The 17,683-nt window shown below is 34.9% G+C and overlaps 1 protein-coding gene across 1 annotated transcript in view; it reads left to right on the top strand.

Annotated features, from left to right (window-relative positions):
- Positions 1-2,046: 2,046 nt before the first annotated feature.
- LOC100010818 (UDP-glucuronosyltransferase 2A2) overlaps positions 2,047-17,683 on the top strand; it is a 251,836-nt gene continuing 236,199 nt past the window's right edge. Inside the window, exon 1 of the mRNA XM_007496356.3 lies at positions 2,047-2,779. Coding sequence (XP_007496418.2) covers positions 2,062-2,779 — 718 coding nt within the window. The 5' untranslated portion in view covers positions 2,047-2,061. The remainder of the gene's footprint in view (positions 2,780-17,683) is intronic.

Here is a 17,683-nt window from a genome sequence, read left to right as displayed (position 1 = left end):
CCTGTCAGATTGTCTTGGGCCCAGCCTAGAATTTGGAACCATAGCTGCTGCTAGAATTCTCAGGTGTATATAAGAGTTGGGGATTTCCAGCTATCACTCTGTACTCTCTCTCTGGGTTCTCTGGGCAAAGCAAGGTCCAGAAGGCAGTTTTCCCTTGGCTCTCTGATAAATTCCCTGTTAAACCTTTGGGAATACCAGATTGGCAACTTGGGAAGAGAAAGGAGACTGTTTGGCAATGTTTGAAGTGAAAAGACTGACCAAAAGGAGAAAAGATATTTTTCTCTGATCTCTGTGAGAAAGCAGACATAGGACAGGTTTTGGTCTTTCCAGGTGGGTAGCCATTCCTGCTTCAACCAGAACCAACTTTTGGCTGGGCTGGCAGTTGTAAAGATAATTTTAGTGTTTTGACTTAAATCTAAATGATTGGTCACCAGGGAAAATTCCCAAATAATAAAATACCCAAGTCAGCTGGGAATTATGGATATTTTAATTAATATAGAGAGATGGAATTAAGGAGAGAGAGAGAGAGAGATACAGAGAGACAGAGAGAGAGAGAGAGAGAGAGAGAGAGAGAGAGAGAGAGAGAGAGAGAGAGAAGAGAGAGAAAGAGAGAGAGAGAGACAGAGTCAGAGACAGAGAGACAGAGAGACAGAGACAGAGAGATAGAGAGACAGAGAATTCATTTAAACTGCTCTGGCTCAGGCTGAGCCAGTCAGTAGTTAAAGACCTTGGCCAAAGTGGCCTCCCTGAGCCTAAGGGTAAGGGAGTCAGTCTTATCACCCACCACAAGACCATCTCCAAGCTGGGTTCCAGTCCTTCACTGAACTCAATCTTCTGAACTGAGTTCAGAATTGAATTCTGCTCTGAACTGAATTGCCCGAACTGACTTTTTACCCCTTCCTTTTAAAGAAATTTTCTCTTATGTCACCTCCCCTAAATTTTTACATCTACCAATCACAGTAGACACTTTTTCCCATTCTTAGTTCTCACCACTCTTTAGTTCTCACTTTCTCTGATTAGATTATATCTTCTAAGGTACTTCACATTTCTTTGCTAAGCTTGTCTTTTGTGAGTTACTTGACCTTTTTGTGATTAATTTAACCTTTACAGGTACTTAATACATTTTTGTATTAGATCTAAAAATAGACCTAGCTTAAGGTTCTAGCTTCACTATAAGGTATGAATTAATTTACAACTTTATCTTCACCTAAAGCATGTCTGAGTAGGGTAGAATAATTTTAAAATTCACATAGTACAGTAGCTGCAGAAATAACATCTTAAGAGTGTTTTTTAAAGACACATTATTTTATAAAGATATTGAAAATAGGTTTTATTTAGGTAGTAATTGGGTTATAAGATAGAGGTAAGGAATAAGAGCAGGTCTGGTTTACCAGATGGAAGTGGATCTGTGAGGACCTTTGAATTGGGTGTGGTTTTGAGGTAGTACCCCATTAGTATTAGGGATATTCCCTGTTAAACTTTTACCTTTCCTACAACCCTTTTAAGCCCTTTTAAGGTTTAACAAGTAAAGGTTATTTTATATATCTGTCTCTGAGACTGTTTATAGCCAGTCTATTTACTAGGTCCAAGAGCCTACTAACTGTTCATCTTCAGTTAATAAGGCTCACCTTCAACAGACAATCAACTGGGCTTTTTACCAACAAATAAGAAGAGACTCTACAAATACAGATACAGTTTCAATATTATCCTTACAAGACAGACAATACAAAAACATCTTTATAAAATTTCATCTAGAAGGGTTATCTTTATCTTTGAAAATGAAATTTTAAATAATTTTCTGAGACTTCTTTACAATATAAAATAAATATTTAATGGAATCAAAAGGAATTTTTCAAAGAGCTATGTTAAAATATAATTTTTTGTTTTGTTCATATCATTTTCTAGTTATCTCAGAATGATTCTGACTTTTTGCACTAAAGTTGGTATAAGAATAAAAGCATGTTTAAAATGTTCTCCCTTTCTGTTTTACATTTTAGACTTATATGGAAAAAAAAACTCTTTACTTTGGATTCCACCAAGGTTTCCACATCAAGGTCCACCATGTTGGGGAAAAACAGCTTGTTACTGGCTCTTCAGATGACACTACTGGGAACAGTCTTTGGGGGAAATGTCCTCATTTGGCCAATGGAAGGTAGTCACTGGCTTAATATTAAGATAATTTTAGGGAAATTGATAGAAAAACATCACAATGTCACAGTATTGGTTGCTTCTGGAGCACTGTTCATTTCACCTATTAATGAGTCCTCTTGGAAGTCTGAAGTATATAAAGTGCCCTTTGGAAAGGAAAAAATAGAGGGTGTCATCAGGAATTTTGTTCTCACATGGCTGGAAAATATGCCCTCCCCAGCAACCCTCTGGCAATTCTACTCGGAAATGACCAAAGTCATTCATGAGTTCCACCAAGTGAGCCAAGCAATGTGTGATGGTGTACTTACCAATCTGAAGTTAATGGAAAAATTACAGAAAGGCAAATTTGATATCTTGATCTCAGATCCAGTATTCCCCTGTGGCGACCTGGTTGCTCTTAAACTAGGAATCCCATTTGTATACTCCTTGAGATTCTCTCCAGCCTCCACCGTGGAAAAACATTGTGGGAAAGTTCCATATCCTCCTTCTTATGTTCCTGCTGTCTTGTCGGAGCTCACTGACAAAATGTCTTTTAGTGACAGAATAAGAAACTTTGTCTCCTACCATTTACAGGACTACATGTTTAATACTCTTTGGTCACCATGGGACTCCTACTATAGCAAAATTTTGGGTAAGTTGCACTTTTAATTTCTATATTTGTATCCTGTTCCAAGAAGATGTTAGATTATTTTGGATCTCTGCCTTTTGATCCTCTGTGTTAATCTGATGGTCAGTGAAAATGTTGAAAAAGGCAGAAATCACAAGGAGTCAGCCTGGCTCTAAAAGACTAACTCTATTTCCTTCTTTGACAAGGTGACTATGTTTGTAGTCAAGGGATTGTTTTAGTTATGATTTACCTAGACTTTAGCTAAGCTTTTGACAAAACCTCAAATACATTTCCTGTGGTCAAGATAGAGATGTGTCTGCCAGGAAATTGTAAAGTACAAGAGATGGAACTGGTTGAGTAATCATTCAAATATTATTAATTAGTTGTCCTATTCGGTAGGACATTTAAAACATTAACGTGGATGAAGACATAGCTGAAACACTTTTTAAATCTGCAATTCACACAAAGTTTGAGGGGATTTCTATTGCATCAGGTAACAGATTCAGTATTCCAAAAAATCCTAATCATGAAAAAGATTGAGTCAAATCTAATACAATAAGATGTAAGAAGAATAAGTATAAAGTTCGATGTTTGGCTCTAGTAGTCAACTTTGTAAGTTCAAGATGGTAGAAATGTGCCCAATTGATAGTTTGTTGGAAATAGATTCAAGGGTCTTAGGAAGAAAAAGTTCAATGGGAATCAAGAGCATGATATGGAAGCCAAGAAAGCTAATGGAATATAAGCTTTCTTGAATAAAAGAGATTTCATATGTAGTGAGGGAAGTAATAATCCCACTGTAATGGTCACACGTCATTGGGAAAACTGTGTTCAGTATGTGCCATAATTTAGGAAATGAGTGTATAGGCTTAAGAACTTCTAAAAAACCAATCGGGTGGAAGGAACTCAGAATCTTTATACATACACACATATGTATATGTATGCATATATATGTACATGCATATTGCTGAAGGAACATGAGATTAAATAGTGCTATATATTTTATTTCTATATTGCCTTAATTTCCAAATTATTCCTCTTTAATCCTCTACCCTGCAAACAATAATAATTGGAGAAAAAAGGTAATTGAGTAAAATTAACCAATGCCCTAACTGAGTCTGATAATGTTCCATACCCCTAGTCTTCTCCTACCCCTGCAATCTCTGAAAAAAAGGAGAATAAATATCCTCATCTCTTCTTCAGGGACAAACTTGTAAATTATAATTATACATAGTGCAGTTTTGTTTTGGTTTTTATTGGTCATGTTCCACCCTCCCCATCTTGTGATTTATATGGAGTAAAAATGATTATGTATACTTCTTTCCTGGATCTGTTCATTTATTTGTATCAGTTCATGTAAATTTCCCCAAACTTCTTTGAATTCTTCATATTCCTTTTTCCTGTGACTATTTTGCCTCAAAGAAGATCTTTCTGTATTTGATCTCTTTGACATACATACCTATCAATGAGATCTCTGGATTTAAGGGTATGGACATTTTTTCACTTATTATTGTTTCCAAATTGATTTCTAGAATGGTTGAACCCAATTCACAGCTCTCTAAGTCATGCATTCCTGTGCCCATCTTTCCACAGATTCTCCAACTTTACCAATATTTTACCATCTCTATCAATCTGTGAGGTATATGGTAGAGCCTATGAATTATTTCCATTTGTATTTCTTTCATTATTAGTGATTAAGAACAATCTTTCATATGATTATAAATAATTTGTAATTTTTCTTTGAAGAATTATTTGTTCCTCTCTTTTGACTACTTGCCCATTGAGGGATGCTTAATGATCTTATGTATTTATATTGGGAATTAGAATACTTAGTTTAGAGAAAAGATAATGATAGTAGATAGTAATGATGATCATTGGTATTTATGTTACACATGTAGAAGAAGATTCCACAGTCTGAGTTTTAGGTACAAGTCTGGAAGAAGTACTTTTTATTCATTTAGATATTTTTAGTCTACGAATTTATGTTTAGAGAATCATAGGCAGAGCTACTCCAAGATGCTTACAATTACTAATTCATATCATTTTGGATTTATAGTTTTAGTATTTCCAAACAATATTCAAAATATCACCATGACTTAAAATACAGTTATACTGCTCAGAGTAAAGTCTAATTAAAAGTATATTTCTTCATAAGAATCTTTCCTCCATTATGGTCCAATAATATGAACAGAGAGTTTTCTTAGGAAGAAATCCAATTTATCAATAGCCACATGAAAAAATGTTCTATATTAAAAATTGTTAGATTAATGAAAATTTAAACACTTAATATCACTTAGCAAATTTAGCAAAAAAAGAATAATGACAAATACTGGAGGGGTTAAGGGAAAACAGTTGCATCAGTATACCTGTTGGTGAAACTTGAACTATAGAAAGTCAGTTGGATCTGTGCCTGAAAAGAGATCAAATTATGCATACCATTTAAACTAATTATGCAACTATAAAGTCTTTATCCCTATAAATAAAAAAAGAAAAAAAACTTGTATATACAAAAATATCTGTGGTCTCTCTGCATGCTATAAGCAAAGAATTACACATAGAAGGGGTGCCAATTAATTAGAAAATAACTTAATGATTTAAGAAAAAATAGTATCATGCTATAATAAGTGAAGAAGGATATGATTCCCAAGGTATCTGAGAAGATTTGTATGAATTAATGCAAAGTGAAGTGAGTAGAACCAGAACAATTTTTATAATAACAAAACTGGAAAAATAATTAACTCTAAAAGATTTAGTTTCAGAGTACTCACAATGAGATGAAACAAATTACCATCTTCTGATAAGTGATAGAGTCAGAAAGCTGATTAAGATTTTTGTTTGTTTGAGTATGCATGTAGACGTAGGCAATATGGAAATTTGTTTTGCTTAATTATACATATTTGTAACAAGGGTTTTGTTTTTCTTGTTTTCTCAGCTGGGCAAGGGGAATGAGGAGGAAGAGAAGATAGACTTTTATTTGGAAAAAAGATTTAATTAAAAATAATTTTACTTCAATTAGTTCAAATCACTTCACTTTGGCAAACATTGGGAGAATTATTTTCCTAAAACAATTCATTATTCTCCTTTTCAACTGGTCAAAGATAAAATAAAGATGTATTCCCATTAAGTGGATTTTTTCATCCAAATTTTTATAATCAGTCATTAATCTTACTTAAAAGACTCCAGTGTTTTGTTACTTGATGAAAAAAGGACAGCATCATTTACAAATGGGAGCTGAATATCAACTTTTTCTCCTAATTTGATGATTACCTTAAATCTGGTCAAGATAGATTGATCAAGGGTCTCTTTTCTTTGTCTACTCATTTCTGTCCTATATTTTAGGAAAGAATCCTTTCCTAGAGTGATCTAAGGAATCTGCTGGAACTAGTTCTTAGCAAGTGGTTTGGAGGAGGGATCTATTGATTATTAAAATTTCAATATGAGCATTTATATCTCAGAAACTGGCAAATGCTAGAAATCAGGTCTTAATTTGTTGTTTGGTAATTGTCTAAAGAAATTAATGGAGAAAATGTTGATAATGCAGATTACATTTTTAAAAATGTCCTGCATACATTTTGTTTTCCCCAAAAGTCAGTTGTTTAACCAGCACAGCATGGACTGATATACATGAAATGGGGGGAGGAGGGGGCACACAGGGTCTTGTGAAATTTATATTTTTAAAAAGACTAATAATTTTTTTCCTATTAGTCCAAAGGCTTCAGGCTATCATGATAGTCCTATGAAGTGTAAGAATTAAAAATTAATGGTTTGACTAAAATATATGAAGATTATAAATAATAATTCTGCTTGCTGATGCAAAGTATCATTGCTCAAAGTTGAAATGACTTTAATAGCTTTTATTTACAAAAGAGGTGGAAAGAGTGAAAACAGAGAAATACAAAAGGGTAGAGAAGACATTAACTTAATTAAATATTATTCCAGTGCTTAACTCAGCCAGGACTTATTGACCTTTAACCAAATTAAACTCTCTCCAGAAGACAGGAAGGGAAAGTCAGCTAGTTCCCTCCGAGAGGTCAAGACAATGACTCAAGCCAAAGGTGACTCCTGAGGCTGACTTTCATCTTTGAGTCAACCATCTTCTTGAAGCTGATTTCCTTCTTGAAGTCCAACTCCTTTTTGAAGTTGACTTCTTTCTTGGAGTCAACTTTTTCAGCCCCAGAAATTCAGGGCCTTTTATAGTGGCTTCTTGTTCCTTCCCCCTTTCACAAGGACCAATTACTGCTTCCAAATTCCTCAGCACTGCCCTTTGTGAAGTCACTTCTTACATTCTGGAGAGATGAATACTCATCAAAAGAGTTCATGGATTCTTGGCTGACTGAGGTGTGGATTCTCATTTCCTGGCTGATTGAGTTGAAAGGGTGGAGAGCTCCTCCACCTAGTGCTAAGTAGGATGTTCAAGCTTTTGTTGATTCAATTCTAAAGTAGACAAAAGAGATTTAATCCTGTCTTCACAATCTAATAAGGTACCAAATAGGGGTACTTAAGTTATTGTTAACCAAAGTGTTAACTCAAAATAGACAAAGGGAATAAAGGATTCCCTTTCACAAGTGTAAACTCAGAAAGAATACAGAATTCCCTTTTACAGAGGTCAGTGCTACTGATATTATTATCCCATTACATATAAAGAAACTGAGGTTCAGAAAAGTGAAGTGACTGTCAATGATCACACAGAGGTGTTATTTAGGTTCAATGTAAGCAAAAGCTTCCCTGCAATGAGAGCAGGAGTCCTTAACCTCTATTGTATTTTGGAACCCTTTGGTAGTCCAGTGAAATCTGTAGACCCATTTTCCAAAATAACATTTTTAAATGCATAACATAAAACATATGGGAAAATAAAGGAAGTCAATTATATTGTAATATATTTATTAAAATATTAAAACTACAAGTTCCTGGACCTCTGACTAGGAACCACTGAATTAGAACTATTCTCTGCTATAATGTGTTTTCTCAGATGCTTATTAGATGACTTCAAATGAGGGTAGATGTCAGATCAAAAAAATTTTTTTTCAGTTACATGTAGAGACAATTTTTAACATTTGTGTTTTGACATTTGGAAATCCTAATTCTCTCCTTCCTTCCTTCTCTCCCTTCCTTTCCCCTTACCCAACAGTAAATAATGTGATATAAGTTATATCAGTGCTGTCATATAACACATATGTTACTCATGTTGTGAAAGAAAACACATATCACATATACAAACAAAGGCTCATGAAAAAAATAATAAAGTGAAAAATGGTATTCTTTGATCTGCATTGAGACTCCTACAATTCCTTCCATGGCTATGGGTAGCACTTTTAAAAAAAAATCATGACTACCTTAGGGTTGGCTTGGATCCTTACATTGCTTGAAATAGTGAAGTCCTTCATAGTTCTTACAAATTTATCTTACAAAATTTCTGTTACCATATGCAGTAACATTCTCCTGATTCTGTTCACTTCACTTTGCATCACTTCATAGATGTTTTTCTAGGTTTTTCTGAAATAATCTCATTTGTCATTTCTTATGACACAATAATATTCCACTATAATTATATAGCACAACTTGTTCAGCCATTTCCCAAATGATAAATATTCACTTGGTTTCCAATTATTTGATTCTACAAAAAGAGCTGCTATAAATATTTTTGTACCTACACATCCTTTTTCTTTTCCTTTGGTCTCTTTGGGGTACAGACATAGTAGTGGTATTGCTGGTTCAAAGGGTATGCGCAGTTCTATGGCCCTTTGAACATGATTTCAAATTGCTCTCCAGAATGGTTGTATCAATTTATATTGACACCAATAGTATGTGTCCCGATTTTCCCATGTGCTCTCCAACATTTATCATTCTCCTTTTTGATCATATTAACCAATCTGACAGGTGTGAGGTGGTATCTCAAAGTTGTCTTAATTTCCATTTCCCTAATCAATAGTGATTTGGGGCAATTTTTGTCAGATAAATTGTAAAGAGGATTCTCATTCAAACACAGGTTCAACTAGTTGGTTCTGAATTCCCTTCCAGATTTTGTGATTCAATTTCATTCTCACAAATGGATGTATAATCTACCATAATTATATTCCAATAAGTACAACAATTAATCCAAATGGAAGTGGTCACTTATTATCTGAATATGCACTATTTGAATTTACAATATATGTAAAATACTATCATTGGCTCTAGTCCAATAGAAATACACAGGACAAATCCAAATAATTATATCTAATAAAATAATTCGACATTTAAATCAAGAGTGCCAGAAATGTTTAGGTTCTATTTTCTCCTTTGTATAAAGTGTGTATCAGAGATGTCATCATTGTGATGAAGTAAGACATTCACAGATTCCAAGAAAAACTTTAAGTGTTGCTATTTATGCAAAAGTCTATCAAAGAATAAAATATAACAAATAAAAAATTCATCATGGACAGGAATTTTGTTTTCTCATACTTCTCATGAAAAAGTCCCTTCATTGAAGATACTCATAATATTCCTTTTCATCACATGGATAATTCTAAAGGTAATTATTGTTGCATCTTATACTAAAGCTTAAATCCTTATTTAAAAATATTATTTGTTGTATTGTCAGTACAAAAAAAAAACAGAGAATGGCCTTCACATTGTAGGATTCTCTGATTTTTGGAAACTTCAGATACAAAAGCACATCTTCAAAATCATTCTAATTTTTTTTAATTTTAACATAACTTTTAGGAAGTTTTTTAACTTTTCAAAAACAAATCAAAATTATAGCTTAAGATGAAAGCAGATAGAACACATTTCAGTGATTGATATAAACATAATAAATTTTTCATGTTAAAAGTATGCTACATTTTGGTTTTCTGGCATTGTTCCTAACTTTTGGGAACTAGTCCTACAAAGTACAATTATCAAGGAACATAGTCTTGCAAAGAAAACTTGAGTAGTGGCTATATGTTTGGACAAGGAAAAGAAATGTGGCCGTTATCAGTTTAATTCAACAAGAATTTATTAAGTGACTACCATTTGTAAGACACAGGGGATACAAAGACAGAAAGAGTCAATGTCCTCTTGGATTTTACATTTTTCTGAGAGGAAAGAATGGGCAGATGGATAACAACAACAAAGTTCAAAATAGCTAACTTTTGTATAATACTTAAAGGTTTGCAAGGTGCTTTATAACTATCTAATTTCATTGGCAAGAGAATATATGTAAAATAATTTGGGGGAAGCAGAGCATTTGCAACATGTGGAATCAGAAAAAACCTCAGGAGACAAGGGGTAGAATATTTAGTAAAGAGATCAGCAAGTTCACTGAAGTTAAGTAGCCTATGTGAGGGTATATTCAACTTGGAAAGAAAGCTTAGAGCTAACCCTGAAGTGGCTTTAAAACCCTAACAAGAGAGTTCATATTTTTCCCCTCGTGCCAACAGGGAGCCACTGAACCTTCTGCAGGGAAGTCTTGTGGTCAGATTGTTAGGAATGTGAATTTGACAGTTGTATGAAGATTGGATGGGGGAAAGGGTTCAGGGAAACCAATTAGGAAGCTATTTTAGTCATCCAGCCAAAAGACGATGGAGGGTTGAATTAATTGGTTGCTGGTGAGGGGAGGGAAGGGGATATCTTCTAGGGATTTTGGGAAGATATAATCAAAAATATTTGGCAACTGACTAGAGGGAGGCAAGGGAGAATTAAGACTAAAGGATGTACTTGAAGAGTTGATATAAAAGAAGCTGTCACATCAGGGACTGTTTTATCTTTATCTTTTTTATGTCTAGCTTGGCTGGCACAAGGCCTGTACTTATTAAAAGCTTATTGATTAATTAACCCCAGGCTGGGAATTTGGATGCATGGAAGACTAGTCATGCCTTGGAAAGGAAAAGGAAAGGGAGAGGGGAGTTGGCTCTAGAGGGAGAGTTAGTGAGTTCTCTTTTGGATTTATCTATTTTGAGATGTCTATGGGATATTGTATTAATGGTTCTTTCCTGATAGTAAGGACCAATGCATCATTTAATTCATCGATGCATTTGATGTATCATTTCTCTGAATCACTGTCCCTAGACAAAAAAAAAATCTGGAACCCTCTGTATAGGACATGCATTGTATAGTGACCTCAGAAACAGAGTTCATCAAACCCCAAAGTGAAAACTTCTACATCAAAGAAAGAAAACAAAACTCATAGCAGAGCTCTTGGAAACTATTAACTAACACCTGCTAATAGGTAAGCCTTCCACCAGGGACTTGATGACTTCACTCATAGCCTCAAACAAGAGCAGGTTCTCAGCCAGTACTGCCGATTGTGATGACTCCAAATGTGCCTCACAATGTGATCTTCTGTCTCCCGGTAACTGTTATGAGCCATTTCTCCCTACCTTTTTCTTTCATTTTCTGGGCTACTCAGTGGATAGCATACCAACTTCCCTCTGTCTGAGGTTCTACCATAGAGCCACCAGGTGGCACCATTGGTCCATTTTTTTAAAGAAAAGTTTTCCAATTGGATTCTATATGACTTGCACACAGCAGAAGGGAGTTCTTTGGAATTTCTTAGGAGTGGTCAGAGGCAGCTCATCCTTGGGTGACCAGCCCATGTAGACTATTCAGATGACTCCATTATTGCTTAAATGAGATACATAAAACATGTTACAAACCTTGGAACCCCATAGAAAGGTATAGCTACTGTGATTATTATTGCTGATGTTGTTTTCAGTATTTCTGGGCTCCTGCCAACATCTGGATCCTGCCCAATATTAGTCACAGTCCAGGACACATAATCTACCCTGTTCTCATCACCCCTTAATCTTTTAACACTACCTTGGATCTGAGGGCTCAAATTCCACCCTCCTGCCCCTCAGGTTCTTGAAAGCAAAGTCATACAAGGGCATTTAGAGCCCTGGGAAAAATTTTTTTTCAGGTATCTTTGTTTATATAAGTAATTTAATGAAAATATATTACAAAATTCCTGGGCCCATGTGATATACTAACTTATTAATGATGATTTAAAATAATTAGCTTATAGCACTTATCTTTTCATAAAGTATTGTGATTTTAAAATACTATATTGCAGAGCTGAAATAATGGTCTAAAAATAAAGATCATTTAACTTCTTTCCTTACAATTAATTCTATATTACTATGACCACTGAAGGTTATCAAAGGACCTCTCTACCTGACCACCTGATTATTTGAAACACTATTTTTTCAATATTCCAGGATGAGATAAAAGGCCACAGTGATAATACTCATTTTCATGAAATAGATAATTTTAAAGATATTTTTTGTTGTGACTTACACAAAGATTTATACTGTGATTTTTAAATATTACTTGTAGGGTTGCCAATCCAAATAAACTAGCAAATGAAAGGTTGATAATGCCAGTTTGTTAGAAATTCTAAGAAGTAAATATTATATGTGCTATTGTTTCCCCTCATCTTTTACTGAAATTAAAAAGAAAGCAGTGATATAACTACACTACTCAAGGACAATTTGCTTTGGAAAAAAAGGGGTAAATTAAGAATTACCTTGGGTTCTCAACTCTCTATCATTCTTTTGACCCTGCTATATTATTCATTCCTTTGACTATTCTCTCTTCATCCTTTCTTTTACACCTTGCCTCTTTTTATTTATATTAACAAATACTGATCAAGAAACCAAACCAGGGCAATGAAACACCATCAATCAATAAATATTTATTGAGCACAATCTTTAAAAACTTATTTTCAAGAGCATGATGCAATGTTAGCATTATCTTTTGTTTGTTTCAAAAAACAGGAGGAGGTCTTGCTCAGTGTTATTATACTTGTACCAATTCAGGTGGGGAGTAAAAAGTAGGGAGGAATGGAGGCAGCAGGGCAGAGGGCAGTCAGATTTATAAGCACTCACACCAAGAATGAGTTGAACGATTTCCAGAAAGTCCATCCACAGATTTGGGAGAAGATGATAGACTCCAGGGAAAGGGCATTGTTAGAATGATGAACTATGGCAGAACCACAAAATAAGGTCAGGGATGAAAGGGCATTTGCCATAAGGAGTAATTACTCACTATCAAGGCAATAGTTTGCTTTTCCAGCTATTGGTAACTGAGGCAAAAGCCTGATCACTCCAGGCTGGAAACAGATTTAAGAATAACCTTAAGTTGTGGCATCAATGAGCAAATTTATTGAACATCTAATTCAAGGCAAGTAACACTGTTCTCTAAGAACACCTTCCATCTACTTTTCATATATGACTTGCCCAGGGTCAAACAGCTAGGAAGTGGCTGAGGTCAAATGTGAACCCAGGACCTGACTCTCAATCCACTGAGTCACCTAACTGACCCCCTGCCTTCCTATTTCTTAGTAATTACCAAATAGTTTCAATAATGACTGCTTTATAATAGTTTAAGTCTGCTACTCGTAGACCTACTTCTTTTATACTTTTTCATTAATTCCTTTGATAGGAGTGACAATGACAAAATTCCAAGTGAATTTTGTTATTTTTTCTAGCTCAAAAAATAATTTTTTTGTTAAATTTAATTGGGCTGGCATTGAATAAATAGATCAGATTAGGTAAGATTGCTATTTTAATTATATTGGCTATGTCTACCCACAAACAATTAATATTTCTCCAATTATTTAAATCTGATCTTATTAGTGTGAATAGGGTCTTATCATTATATTAATATAGTTGCTGGGATTTGTTTTGGCAGGTAAACTCCCATGTATTTTAGTCTCTGGCTATTTTAAATGAGGTATCTTTTTCTATCTCTTCTTGCAGATCATTTTTAAGGATATATTGAAATTCTGATGACTTATGTGGGTTTATTATATCCTGCTTTGGTAAAATTATTGATAGATTTAACCAACTTTTTAGTTGTATTTCTAGGATTTCCCACATACGCCATCATATCATCAGCTAACAGAGATAGTTTTATTACCCCTTTGCCCATTCTGATTCATCTTCCATTTCTTTTTTTTCTCTTATTGCTATTGCTAGTATTTCTAATACTATATAGCTAAATACTAATACTAAATAGAAATAGTGATGGAGAATATCCTAATTTCACTCCTGAACATATTGGGAAGGCTTCTAGCTTATGCCTCTTACAAATAGTATTTGCTGATGGTTTTTAGATACATGCTTTTGGGAACCCATATTAAGAAAAAAATCCATTCATACCTATTCTTTCCATTTAAAAAAATCTGAGTGTGAAGTATTTTCTGCATCTATTTATTTAATATTTCTGTTACTTTTGTTATTGATGTAATAGCTATGGTGATATGGTGATAGATTTCCTTAAGTTAAATCATCCCTGCATTTCTGTTTCTGTTTTAAATCCTATTTAGCCACAATGTATAATCTTTATATTGTTGCAGTCTCCTAGCTATTGAGGATTTTTGTATGTATAACCATACAAATGTATAACCATTAATTAAATTGGTCTATCATTTTCTTTCTCTGTTTTTGCTCTTCCTGGGTTGGGTATCAGCACCATATTTGTTGTATGAGACTCCCTCTGTGCCCATTATTCCAAATAATTTATTTAATATTGGGATTAGTCACTCTTTAAATGTTTGGCAGAATTCACTTGTAAATATATATGGTTCTGAAACAATCCTTTATTCTTAAGAAGTTCATATATGGCTTGCTTAATTTCTTTTTCTAAAATAAGTTTATTTTTCCTCTTATAGTTGAAGCAGTTTATATTTTTGCAGGTATTCTTCCATTTCACTTACACTGTTAAATTTTTTAGCACATAGAGCCAAATAACACCTAATAATTGCCTTAATTTCATCTTCATTCATCTTTCAAAATTTCATTTTTAATGCTAATGCTTTGCTTGTCTTCTCTTTTTAAAAAACATATTAATTGATGACATCTATTTTGTTGCCATTCTTCATTTCTTATAGCAGAATAGTGTTCCATTAAAATCACATACTGTAATTTGTTGAGCCTTTCTCCAATTGGTGGGCACCAGTTTTTGTCACCACAAAAAAAAAAAAAACTGCTGTTAAAAAAAATGTACACCTGGGTGCTTTTCCTCTTTCTTTGATCTCTTTGGGAATAGAAGCCTTGTAATGATAACTAGTGATCAAAGAGTGCTCACATTTTAGTAACTTTGGCGACATAGTTCCAGAACCATCGAGAGCATGTAATGTTAAAAGAAGCCAAGAGTTGTGCCGAATGGGGAGATGGGGTGGAGGGTTAAAGCAGATTTTATTGTTATATATTCAAAACCAATTGCTGCGCTAAACCGGGTGGGCCGGTGATACTCAGCACGTCTTGGAGCACCGAAAACTCTCTGGAGCACAGACTGTGTCGACAATTACAGCTGCTGCGGAGGGTTACAAGCACCGGCTACTAATGAAGAACCTAACTAGCCTTGCCCTCCATCTTCCTCTTCCGCGGGATACTGCACACCTCAGGTAAAAAGGCGAGATGGAGAGTTCGGCGGTTAGCTGCTTCCCGTGGAAGACTGCAGCTTCTGTGCGGCTAGGGTCTCTCCTGCATTCTGTTCAGCTACCGAGAGGCTTCCGTCGCCGGAGCCGCCCGATCAGGCAGATCGAGTTAACTACCCAGAGGGATCGATCGCCTACAGCCGGCGCTCAGCCTTTTCTACTCCTCCGCTATATTTTACCGCGGTGTAGCGGGATAAGATTTTTATGTATTACCGGCTTCTGAAACGCCAGAGAGAAAATCCCGTCCACTACAAGCTCTTTGCTCATCACTGTGAACACGGAGCCAAAGAAGCTTTCTTCTTTGGTCTAGGACTGAGCTTCGGATGCATTTGTAATTTACCTCAAGTTGGAGATACAGTTAAAATTGGTGGAGATGTATTGTCGTCAAGATGCCTTGGCCAACATCCTTGAACCTCAGTGGTCCTATGTGGTTATTCTCACCAATGACTTAGTAATACAGTTATCTCTAAGACGAAGAAATAAGAAAAGGTGAAAATAGAAGAAAAGATTGTGAGTAATCTACAATCTTGACACATTGCTTGTATAAATGAGGAAAACTGAGGCAAAGTGCTTGTCTACTAAATCAGAGATTGTGAAATGGTCATTAGCTTTGATTAGAGGGGCAGAGATTTTTTATAAGAAAAAAAAATCTATAGGGAGGTGAAATATGTGTTAGAGTGCAAAGTGAATATTTAATTTCAAAATACTTTGGGTTTTTTCTCCTAATGGTTGGTGCTCACAAAAAATGAAAATAGAACAATTTTAGTTTGTGTTTCTAAACTTATCACTCCAAGTTGGAAAAGGAATCAGGGAGATGTAGTTTTCATTTTCTTTTTAAAAATAATATTCTAAGATTAATAACAATCTCAGCAAACAAAATCAGTAACTAAAATTATATGTATTTTGATAAAAATATGTCTATATATACAAACTCTAACAACTAAAAATTAAAATTAAAAATTAAACAGTCAAAGCTGTGAAATCCACTATCTAGAAAACAGGTGATAATTAGTAACTTAAAACTTCTTAATTTTTGTGATTTTGTTTTTAAATGCAGAAAAGGGAAAAATACAAATGGCAATTTTTGCCAATGACTTTCTGTTAGGAAAAGAAGGCAAATCATGAGTGTTAGTATGTTTAATTTTAAGTCTTCCTCTATCAAATCTTTGATTTTGTTCTACTGTTCTGCCCTGGTATTCTACTTTTGATGCTTATTAATTCTGAGACCTCAAGCACGGCTATTATTCTCTAAGGAAACTTAATTAGATGGTCTGTGAGAGTCTTTCTAGATTTGGATCTATGATTCTATAAATCTATGTTTATCAGGAAAATCAAGATAAAACAATGAAGAATCACTCTATTATTAGCAAATGTTTCTTGAGTGCTTGGTATTTGCAAAATAGTTCTAGACACTGTGCAGGACACAATACTTCAAGAACTATGACTCTCTCATCCCTAACACAGACCATAATTCCTCTAAAGGATAGATTTTGGTCACTTTCTGTAGCTGTGTATCTGTTAGTTTGACTTCTAACACTTCTTTGAATGAACTTGACCGACTCTTAACAGATGAAGATACCTGTGAGACATGGTCTGGTGTTAGCTCTGTACTTGATATCTTTCTACCAGATCTTACATTTAGATGACATCCTAAAAGAGCTCAGCGGAAGCTCTGTGCCCAGTATGGCATCGCAGTAAGATATTTGTTGAGGATCAATATCCCAATACCAGTAAGTGGATCTCTGTCTTGTTATACCATGCCCCCCAACTTATCGGTTTGTATCTTCTTAGAGCATCTGTCTTAAAAACAAACAAACAAACAAAACATCTTTATCTTCTATCTCTTGATTATAAGGCAGAAGAGTGGTAAGGGCCAGGCAATGGGAGTTAAGTGACTTGTCCAGGGTCACACAGCCAGGAAGTATCTGAGATCAGATTTGAACCCAGGACCTCCTGTCTCCAGGCCTGGCTTTCAATCCACTGAGTCACCTAGCTGCCTTTGAGGAATTGCCATTTAAAAGAATGGAGTTATATCCTAGTGTACAGACTTACAAGCTATTACCAAAATCCCGATCCTGACAACCTGTCTTCATCATAGTCTATCTCCTTACTTTAATGTCATGCGTGCATTTTATAGGGATGTCTGTCTGACGCACACTAGTATCTTTTCCCAATACCATCCACTTGCCTACCTAAAGATCTACTTACTACTTTCTAATTGCCTCCTGCTCCATCCACTTGTTTCATATTCTTCTCCTTTAACACATTTGGGAATTTCCTGGATCTTCTGCCTACGCCAATGGAACTCACAGTAACCAGCTATCCACAGTTTAGATGGTCTGATCTTTCAGAAAATTCCTGACAAAAATCGACATATCATAGAGTTGAAGAGATGTTTATAAAACAGTTACAAATCTGGGAAGAACTTTGTTGTTTGTTGGTGTTATTGTTGTTGTCATTATTAGGTTCAACTTTTGATGCTTAATTCTTTCCCAAGGTGCCAACAAGCTTCCCAAAGGAATTATGATGCC

Source organism: Monodelphis domestica, chromosome 6, assembly GCF_027887165.1.
Source record: "Monodelphis domestica isolate mMonDom1 chromosome 6, mMonDom1.pri, whole genome shotgun sequence".
Lineage (NCBI taxonomy): Eukaryota > Metazoa > Chordata > Mammalia > Didelphimorphia > Didelphidae > Monodelphis > Monodelphis domestica.
The sequence above is the reverse complement of the archived record's forward strand: the minus strand, read 5'-3'. Positions and strand labels throughout refer to the sequence as shown.